Source organism: Berghia stephanieae, chromosome 9, assembly GCF_034508935.2.
Source record: "Berghia stephanieae isolate SIO BIC M18660-M18661 chromosome 9, UCSD_Bste_1.3, whole genome shotgun sequence".
In the NCBI taxonomy this organism is placed as follows: domain Eukaryota; kingdom Metazoa; phylum Mollusca; class Gastropoda; order Nudibranchia; family Aeolidiidae; genus Berghia; species Berghia stephanieae.
Genome location: NC_088368.1, coordinates 14,812,856 through 14,823,784, shown reverse-complemented (window position 1 = coordinate 14,823,784; position 10,929 = coordinate 14,812,856). Strand labels below are relative to the sequence as shown.

The following is a 10,929-nucleotide window of genomic DNA, read 5'->3' as shown; positions in this document are numbered from 1 at the left end:
ATTTATTTTTCATAGTCAGTTAGAATTTTTGTGATTATCAAAACCGATGATTTTTTCCAAGGAGATCAGAGATTTGGTATTGTTTGCCCAAGGAAGGTTCTATTTGGCCACTTTTCACATCGATCACTGGCCTCGAGCTTGCCTGTGCCCCCGCCCCGGGCAGTCTTGACTTTGTCTTCTTCCAACGTCTTTTTCTTTCACAATCATTCCTAGTCCTTTGGCTTGTAGAGCTAGTCTATTGTTCATTGTTTATCATTGTCTTGCGAAACTAGAATTGTTTAATGGTATCCCATTTCTTCCTTTCTACTAGCCCTATCTCTCTCTCTCTCTCTCTCTCAATCTCTAATCTCTCTCTCTCTCTCTCTCTCTCTCTCTCTCTCTCTCTCTCTCTCTCTCTCTGACGCTCCCTCAAACATAATCAAGACCCTAAAACTATAAAGTTGTTCTGTTAACTTTTTGTTTTCCTTTTTTTCCTTTCGTTTTTCTCCTGGTTAATATTGTTACCTACAAGGAATGCACAAGGAAATACATTTTGACGTCTCGTTCTAAATTAAAATAATATTAAAAGTGAGTAAAAGTAAATAAATTAAAAAATGTTAAATGTCGTTCAAACTTATCAAGTCATCAGGAATGGTGTCAACGTGTTGAAGTTGAAAATTAAGAATTTTTTGACTGGTATCCCATTTGTTCCTTTCTACCAGCACCTATCTATCTCTCTCGCTCTCTGTCTCTAATCTCTCCCACCCCCACCCTCTCTCTCTCTCTCTCTCTCTCTCTCTCTCTCTCTCTCTCTGGTGATCCCTCAAACATATCAAAGACCCTATAACTATAAAGTTGTTCTCTTAACATTTTTTTGTTTTGTTTTCTTTCTTTTTCATTCTTTTCTTTTGTTTGTTTGTTTTTGTTTCGTTTTTCTCCCGACTCGTATTGTTACGTACAAGAAATGCACAAGGCAATACATTTTGACGTCTCAGTGTTCTAAATCAAAATAATAATATTAAAAGTGAGTAAAAGTAAATAAATATAAAATATAAAAAATGTTAAATGTCGTTCAAACCTCTCAAATCACTAGGAATGGTGTCAACGTGTTGAAGTTGAAAATTAAGATTTTTTTTGCCAAGGGAGTACCGAAAAAAAAAATGAAAATAAAAAAAGGAAAGAAAGAAAGAAAATAATATGCCTAGAAAGGAGCTTGAACACCTAACCCACCCTACCCCGGTTACAGTTACGCTGTGCTAAATCAGCCGGCCACCTCGCCTTCTCGCCCGTATAATTATAATCTCTTCCGGTGGACTGAAGACACAGTTCCTTTTTTTAAACATTGAACCCCCGCCCCCCTCCCCACTCCCTCCCCAAAAAAGTTTTCATTGTTCCCTCCCTTACCCATAATCTACTTTCATTTTCTCTTCCTTCCACTCCTCACTTTTCACATGACCAAAAATAAATTATAAAGAAAAACACCAGTCGCTAGTCGGACAAAAAACACCAAAGATCCAGTCATCCCACAAATGTCTAATTCAAATCATCAAGAAAGCGGTGATGATGGTGGAAATGGTTTCAACTTAGGTCCTGATATTCTGGAAGCTCTTCTCAGGGCTTCACAAAGTACAGCGGACGCTGAGGACGTTGACAGTTTAGAAGGGATATCTGGTGGTAAGAAAACAATGAATATGTCTACTACTAGAGAGCCTCGCCTTTGGCCGACCAACCTCCGCTGCACGTCCAACTCGCCTTGAGCATGCATTCACGTAAAATATAAAGATTTTTTTTTAAAACCTACCTCTGTTTCAAAAACTAGCATCTTTCAGCTTTCTAAGAAACATTTTGATTTTTCAGAACTTTAGTTCGTTAAAAAAATACCGGCCAATCTGACCCGTTGAGTCGAATGAAAACGAAATTTTGTTGTTTACACGGTTCAAAGGAAATGCCGTAAATAAGCTTTCATGGACTTCCTGTGTTGTTTTTATAGTGTCACGTGACCGTTTTGAGAAATTTGTCGTCTGCTACAAATAATTAGACCGATAGGGGGTAGATATTTTCGTTGGAGCAGAGAAAAAGTGAGTATTATTTCTTGGACTTGTAGAGAGGCCTAGGGTCCACCAGCAGACCAGTTGATTGAATGAAAGAGAAAAAGGGCTTTTTTATCCGCCGCCACCACCACCTTGAAAGAGTGGAGGGGGGGGGGGGGGGTGCATGCCGACGAGAGGGAGACGTGTCGATTGGTGACCTTGGTGACGTCGAGCATCTCAAGGATGCTGGCAGTTGCAGTTGCAGGTGTTCTTAACCCCTTAACAGCGAAGCTAATTTTTTGCTTTTAGATAGTAGTTTGCTTTTATCTTTATTATTGTTAACGGGGAATACAGCGTTTCCACCAAGAGAGTAGTCAGACTATCGCAACTCGGACTTCAATTGTCTATAATAGTTTTGCCGTTACTTGTCTTTTGATGATAGAAGATTTGGTGTTAGGTCAAAGATCGAATTTCGCCGCTAAAAGGTTGCATTGCTACTGGGTTTGCTCTTCCCCCCCCCCCCCCACCCACTTTTTTTTTTCTTATTTTTTTTTTCACCTTAGTATTGTTGATTGCTGCTATTTCCTTTTTTATGATTAGCAAGTGCCGTAGGAGTCTCACAGGATGCAGGAGTACTGCAATTAACCCTTTGCCAGTGACACTGATTTTTTTGTTTTTCGAATAATAGTCTTCATTTATATTATTTTTTAACGCAGAAAAAAAAACGCTTCCACCATAAGAGCAGTAAGAATATTGATAAAAAGCGCTTTGCGCACGTTGGGTGGATATTGCTCTATATAAAAGCTCAAGTTTTTAAATTGTAATTTGTTTTTTGTCTTTTGATGAAAATGGTAAGATTTTATGTTTGGTCCAAGTAAGATTGATATTCGCCTTTAAAAGGTTAAGTTGTTTTGTTTTTTTCAGTTTTTTTTTTGTTTTGTTTTTCAAATGCGGATACGCTGCTTCTTCCTTTTTTTTTTTCCTCAACTGGCAAGCTATCGCTGTACTTACCCGCATGGCTTGCACACACAAAAGGATACATCTAAGTCACAAAACCTTACATCCAGGTCACAAAATCAGACAACTAGGCCACACATCAAGACATCTCTGTTTCGTTTGTTCCAAGATAGCAAAACAAACCAGACGTCTTGGAGTTCGAAAGAGCTTTCCATAAAATATTTGGTATTTGCAAGACCCCCAGAAACCAATTCCCTATACAGCTCTTGTGCAAGGTTACTTATGACCTTGATTTCTTCCGTACCCACCCCCCAAAATCCCACTTATTATGTGGTATAGGCAGAACATAGTAAATAGCTGGACTGCCACATGCGTGACTAAATTGGCCAAAGAGAGAACCTATACTTTGGCATTAGACACCCATTACCTGATGTCTTGGTTTTTAATCCTAGCCTAGTGAGAGAGAGAAAACAAAACAATCCTACATGTATCTGCAAACAACAGAACGTTTTCATTTTACATTGAGATGGGAAGGGGAAGGGATAACATTATGACAAGAGAGAGAGAGAGATAGATGGGCGGGGGGATGGGGGGATAGTAAGGGGGAATGGGAAAAGATGAAAGAAACAATGGGTTGCCTGATGACGTAGATCAAAGGATTGTTACAGCGGTGTTCACGAAAAACAATAAAATAAAAGAACAGATCTGACTGTTCATTCTTTCCTATGGACTGTAAAATCTTAAAAAATCTTTCTCATTCAAAACAAACAAAGGATGGAGAGCAAAGTGGCAAGTAGCAGGCCAGCAGGCAAATAAAAAGCAGAGTTTCATATATAATAAAGAAACAAAAAAAAAAAAAAAAAAGGAAGGCGAGGAGTGTCAACTCAAAATTTTCTGTCTAGAACCAAGCACGTCTGATAGACAATTGAAAATGAAAGACTTTTCTTCACTTCTAAATGGCGAGAAGAAATTGGTTTGAGGAAGCGTGAAATTAGTCCGAATAAATAATCGAGTGTTATCTCCATCAGTCTCCTCTGGGCCTGGGCTGGGTGAAAAGTAAAAAAATATCTCGTAATTTTTAAATTATCTGATACTGATACAACATATTAATATTATTGAATATAATATAGACATCTACAACAAGTACAAGTTCTAGATATCTAGCTAGTACAATTGCAACATCAACAAGGCACTGACAATGTGACAAGCACCGACACACAGTCTAAGTCTAAAGTCTAAGAAGATAATTTTACTTTTACCTGTCCAATGATCACCCCAGTGAACCATTTGTTAGATTTTATCAACTCCTCTATGTATTTCTGAACAGTATCATCAACAAAAATAGAGCGCCCCATTCTATGGCAGTAAGTACCATATGCTTAAAGTGGATCTTGGATTGTTTTATTTTCTTTCGATGGTCACTGTCCTCATCAATCAGCTGTCTTTGATAGAAGGTAAAAAATTTCAGAGTTATTTCCCCTAAATTTTGCATCATCAATCATCGCTCGCTCCTATTTGCCAACTTCCAACTACTGATATTGATTTTTAATTTTTTTTTTCATAAACTAAGATTGTTTTGATGGTTTTATGCTTGCTAAAACATCATAGAAGATACACAGCTGTATATTCAGTCCACTGATGGACTGAAGACACAGTTCCTTTTTTTAAACATTGAACCCCCCCCCCCCCTCCCCACTCCCTCCCCAAAAAATTTTCATTGTTCCCTCCCTTACCCATCATTTACTTTCATTTTCTCTTCCTTCCACTCCTCACATGACCAAAAATAAATTATAAAGAAAAACACCAGTCGCTAGTCGGACAAAAACACCAAAGATCCAGTCATCCCACAAATGTCTAATTCAAATCATCAAGAAAGCGGTGATGATGGTGGAAATGGTTTCAACTTAGGTCCTGATATTCTGGAAGCTCTACTCAGGGTTTCACAAAGTACAGCGGACGCTGAGGACGTTGACAGTCTAGAAGGGATATCTGGTGGTAAGAAAACAATGAATATGTCTACTACTAGCGAGCTAGATAGTATTTCTGTTGTCGTGAACGGATTTCTCAATCTAGTTCACGATATGTAAAATAAAGGAAAAAGTTAAGGAAAAGTCTCCACCGGAGTGGGCGTTCTCCATAATATTATGTAAAGGACATATGGGCGGTTAAAAATGCTCTACTCTAAAAGCACATCGGGAATCGTCCCGGTAAAATCTTACTCTAAAACTAAAACATACCAATTGATGGCGGATCGGATCCTGATGATCAACGAAATACGAATAGTAATAGAGTAACGATTTAAGTCGAAAAGAAAAAGTATCCACCGAAGTGGGCGTTCTCCATATATATATATATATATATATATATATAATATATATATATATATATATATATATATATATATATATATGTAAAGGACATATATGGGCGGTTAAAAAATGCCACTTTTCAAGGCATCAGTCGAATGGACACTTGATTATCTAATTTCAATCAACAATCTATAGTCAAGTTGTAAGAAGAGCTTGGGAAATGAATGCAACCCCGTTTTTATACCCAATGTGACGTCACAAACTCAGGGAAGATAAATAACAGTGAATTGGAACTCACAGTGACACCCAACAGGTTACCCAACATGAAAACAGTTCACAACAACAACTCAATAGCCAAACAACAAAAAACATTGAAACAACAATAAATATGTTCCCACACTGTTTTCGAAAGAGTCAGACGAAAAAGGAGAGTTAACGTAATTCTGTTGAGGTTACCTGAAAGTTGGGATTGTTATTACCATTGGAGTAAAAAATCGCTGTAATTATGGCCGGACATGTCTGTCAATAACGATGAACGATTATTGCCAGACACTGTTGGCGTTGGGCAAAATAACGACGGACGATTATACACAGATTCAAACTCTTTTAAACATTTATCCACATTTCAAAATAGGGAAACTTTCTTATTGCACACAGAAATAAGTGAAGTTAATATAAAATATCAATAAAAGTATAAAATTACCCAACAATAAATCAGTCGTTGGATGGTAAGTTACTATCTATATAAATATATGCACAATATGCGTCGACATTCATGTGGATGTCGTGGCTGAATGAGTAAGTCGTCTGCCTAATAAGGCTTGTCGGGATTGACGCTGTGAGTCCTGGCTCTGCCACATTAAAAAAAATTCTTTCTATAATATAGCGCTGCAAATGATAACTGTCCCATCCACCCCCCCCCCCCCCCCTTTTATTTCTTTTAAATCCCCCCCCCCTCTCCTCCCCTTCTCTCTTCTCTTCTTCTCTCTCTCTCTCTCTCTCTCTCTCTCTCTCTCTCTCTCTCTCTCTCTCTCTCTCTCTCTCTCTCTCTCTCTCTCTCTTTCTCTTTCGGTTCATTTCTATTAGTTTATCTTTCTATTAGTTTATTATTAGAATATTGCAAATTGTAATATTCATCCCCAATTCAATCTCAAAAAGAGCATTATTAACTAGTTTTGTGGAAGTGTGATAATAAATTGTATTTTTATTTGTATGAGGAAGACAGGAATATGGTAATTGTGGTCGGTTTTGGGGCGAACAACACCGAGGCCTAGGAATTCGTCAACAAAATAAACAAATCCCCATCTATCACCAATATCCCCAAAATTTTGGTTAGAAAACATATAAAAGAAGATCAGTAAAGTTAACAGGTAGGTTGGTTGTGAAATATTTAATGGCTGGTTGGACTATGACCTGATTTGCTGATTAAAAAGTTGCTTACTGGTTGAAAAAAGAAAGGCAGAATTGCCAGTTTGACATTTTCAGTTCAACGTGTTAAAAACTTATATTTCATTGATACCATTTGCTTTTTTAAAAGGATGGATTTGGCATTTGAGCACTATTTGCTTTCTTTTGTGTTAAATATCTCTTGATATTAACTGATTTGGGACACAAAAATTACCACTGGAATTTTTTCAGATTATTTGGTATTTTTCACGCCTAATTTGGCATTTTTTTGCATAAAATTTTTCTGCCAATGTGTCTTATCAATGTTATTGACAGACATGTCTGGCAGCTGTAAAAGATATATGATGTTCATTTGCCATTTCCCTTAATTGGTAAGACATATTATTATTATTATTATTATTATTATTATTATTATTATTATTATTATTATTATTATTATTATTATTATTATTATTATTATTATTATTATTTTCTTCCACAGAATACTCTTCAATAAACAAGACAATAGATGAACTCAATGGCTTTTTGGATCGTTGGGAGGAGCGCCATAATCGATTAAGAAACGAAATTCATGAGGTACTCACAGAACAAGAGCAATCACAGGGTGAAGGAAGTTCTAGTACTGTTGAAGGCAGTAATGGTGAAGGAACCTGTAACCTATCCACTGAACAGTTAGAGAATTGTGATTCCATTGTTTCAGGAGCAATATCAAGTGATAATAGCGGTAGTGATAGCAATTCTGACATGGAAAAGAAAGACAATTCACACTGTGGAAGTCCAGCAAGTTTTGTTTGCGAAAGTAATGAAAATAAAGACGGTAATCATTTGCAATCTTATGACATAGGCGAAACAGAGAACGAGCCTTCTTGATGTTGATTATTTATTCCACCATTTAATCCACATAGTTTATTCCATATTTGATGCTTTAAACATGAGCCTCAGTCATTGTGAGTGACAGAAGACACTGTTGTTTTCAACCAAAACAATTTGTTTTGATATTCAAGGACCATTTTAATTTTAGGCAATTTTAGTTTATACAATGTGAGTAATTAGATGTGACCCACCGACTCAAAGTGGTATTATGTCAGGGTGAATCATATGTTGGGAATTGAATTTATAGCATAAAATGATAAAATTGGGTCAATTTCTGTCGTCAATTTGTTTTTTTTTTTAGTAATGTATAAATGTTTTTATAGTTTTTTTTTTGTTGTTGTTGGCTGAAGAAGGATTTTGAGCCTAAATCATTCCATGTTTGGTAATTTATTCTTTTTTGAAACTGTTATATTCGTTTTGATTATTACTTTTTACAGTCCACAGCTTCTAGTATCACTTTGACTTATGTCAATTTCTATGAGTTATGGTGGAAATGAATCCAATTTCTTACACAGCAAAAGTCTGAAAGTTTATACATTTTTTAATTATTTTATTTTATATTCAAAGGGCCCGACATAATACCTTATGAATAAAAGGGTGTCACAAATTTGAACTTTATGCATGAATTGTGTTTATGGTAACTGGCCATATTTATAAAAAAGAAAATAGATGTAATGTGAATTACATTACATCATACTCTTTATTTGATAGAAATAAATCATTTGAGTGCATTGAATTTGATGCACTCAGGCAAGTTTTCTTCAAACTCGTTCAAATGTCTCTTCTATCCCCTTATATCTGTTTTCCAACATGCTTTCTGTCTTTGTCTTGGAATGAGATTACTTGGTTTTGTCCTGGCCCTGGCCGGAGTCCTAGCTGGGAGGGAAACAGTCAGATGCATAGTTATTGTTTTGGGAGATGATATGTTTTCCTTGTAAATCATCTCTCTGTTATGTATTATTATATTTGTTATTTTGAATGTTTGATATAAGCATTTGAGTGTATTCCTCTCATTTGTTGGATTTTGTGCTTGTGTCTGGATGAGACTTATAGGTGATCTCAAACTAATTACATTGGTGGTATGCTCTTGGAATCTACATCTGATCCCTTTTGTTCCCAGTTCCCCTATGTCTTACTTTTTCTTTGGTGCTTTAATTGTTATTCTAGAGCTTTTTACTATCCCATTTTCTTCCTTTTTACTGGCGCTGATATAACCTAAATGTGTTGCAAGTGCCGTAAAACCCTTAAAAACAAACAAACAAACAAAACATATCTATCTACACTGCATGTGTGTGTGTGTGTGTGATGTATGTATGCCGTATAATACAGATACAGACACAGACAGCAACTCACACACTCCATAGCCGTTTTGCATAAAAGACACCTCTCTGTTTATTCTTATCACTTTGCCGTTAGTTCCAATTTCAATGACATGCACCATGCACAACCACACACACACACACACACACACACACATCTTGTAGCATATCAATAAAGTAAATAATAATAAAGGTCCCTTTATTCAACCTCATACAGAAATTTGTCATAGGGTTTATTCAAAGGGAAATCTGGAATAACCCAGATGTAAGCCACAGCTCAGGCGCTGAAAATTGAGCTAGGAATAGGAAGAGGTTCCTTGTTGACAGCCACATAACACGGTGGATATTTAAAGTGTGTATCTTTTTGGTACGAAGCAATGACCATAACACTGAGCCACACTACCCCCTCCCAATCAAACGTCATTGCAATGTACAGTCTCCTCAAACGTTTTTGCATGCCCCGAGGAGTTCAAGGAAACCGTACTGGAATGGATTATAATATGTACAATAACTCTGATTCTAATGGGACCAGGAGGAAATTAACATTTCTATCTTCGTATTTCACCTTTAACTGGAAAATACATTTTTAAAAGAATGTCAAAGACAAGTGACTTGTGTCAAATACAGAAGGAACAAACTAACAAGAGTCATCGTAAGGCATTGACAGAAATAATAAACACCTGTCTGTACCCTATATTTTTTTCCTAATTATTTTAATAGAATTATCATTTCGGTAACTTTAACACAAACAAGCTACAATTGATTAGATCCTGTTTTGTCAGAACAGGAGCTGAATTGGATCAATATCCCAGTGTTAGAATTTTTTCTATATAATTTCCACTGATTAAATGGAATACTTGCCACTTAACCCGCTGAACTTGTATTAAGTCGATCCTTCAATATGCATTTTGAATTCTGACATTGCAAAAATGCGAGCACTAGGATTGAACTCATTGGGAAGGTGAATTACAAAAAGTATGACGTCTTACAGTTTTGGAAGTCATGTCCCTTGATTCCATGGATGCTGAGCTTGCTCAGTGAATTTTTTTCATATTGAAAAGCGTCAATTTGATCACATTTTAGTGAACAATTTTCAAATAATAATTATGTTCCAATTAAGTGGCTTGCACTGTATTACAAATTGATGATTGAAAAGAAGCATTTTTATTGCCTTTAAAGTGCTTTTAGCTTGTTAAGGTACAGGGTAAGGCACTATATAAAAACCATATTATTATTTGTCTTTGTTTCCGACTGATATAACAATTCAGCCTGCACAAGCGCCCCTATCCAACAACTCGCAAGATTCATAGATTTTGATGAGCCACACCCAAAATGTAATCTTTTTGATTTTCAAGGCGTGTCAGACAACCTCTCACAAATATTTCAGTTAGTGCATTCATCCACCATTTTGTTGCGAGTGCTTAGTTTTTATTTTTAGGTAAATGTGCGAAAACATCACATATTGTGTCTTGTAGCAGACGAAGTATTTAGTATGGACATTTTTTATGATTTTAGTTTAATTAGCATAAACACATTTTAAAATGATCTGACAACTTTATTATTGAATTATGATTGACTGATTTTTCAAGTTAGTGGAAAGGGAGCAATGATGATCATCATGAGAAAATTGTAGATATTTCTGTGTGTATCTATTTTTATTATTTGTAAGTGTGTATGTGTTTGAGGGGTGGGAGCGGAAGAAAGGCATCAGGCTTTAAGAATGTGGTCAAAAGCAGAGTTTAGGGATGAGAGGTGGGGGAATGGCAGAAAAATATGTCTGTGAGAGAGCCTCAGCTTGATTGAAATGAAGGACTACTGTTCTGCCTTGGCTCGTTCGTTATATCCATGGTAAACCAGTTTTTGGGGAGTGTTTATTTGCCTTTTTAAAAATTATTTGTAATATAGAAAAACTCCCAATATTTCTCTTATTTTGATATACTTATATGTGGGTTTCACTGTATATGTATCTAGTCAGAAAAATGTAAAATATTACATTATATTGTACTTATAAGAAAAATTAAACAGTTGGTTACATATTGATCTTATTTATATATT

The 10,929-nt window shown here is 36.0% G+C and overlaps 1 protein-coding gene across 1 annotated transcript; it reads left to right on the top strand.

Moving 5' to 3' along the window:
- Window positions 1-4,705: 4,705 nt before the first annotated feature.
- On the top strand, window positions 4,706-10,923 carry LOC144979746 (uncharacterized). Its single transcript, XM_078926722.1, has 2 exons — window positions 4,706-4,961; window positions 7,164-10,923. Exons 1-2 carry the CDS (start codon window positions 4,817-4,819, stop codon window positions 7,550-7,552), a joined length of 534 nt encoding a protein of 177 aa, XP_078782848.1. The 5' UTR covers window positions 4,706-4,816; the 3' UTR covers window positions 7,553-10,923.
- Window positions 10,924-10,929: the final 6 nt, after the last annotated feature.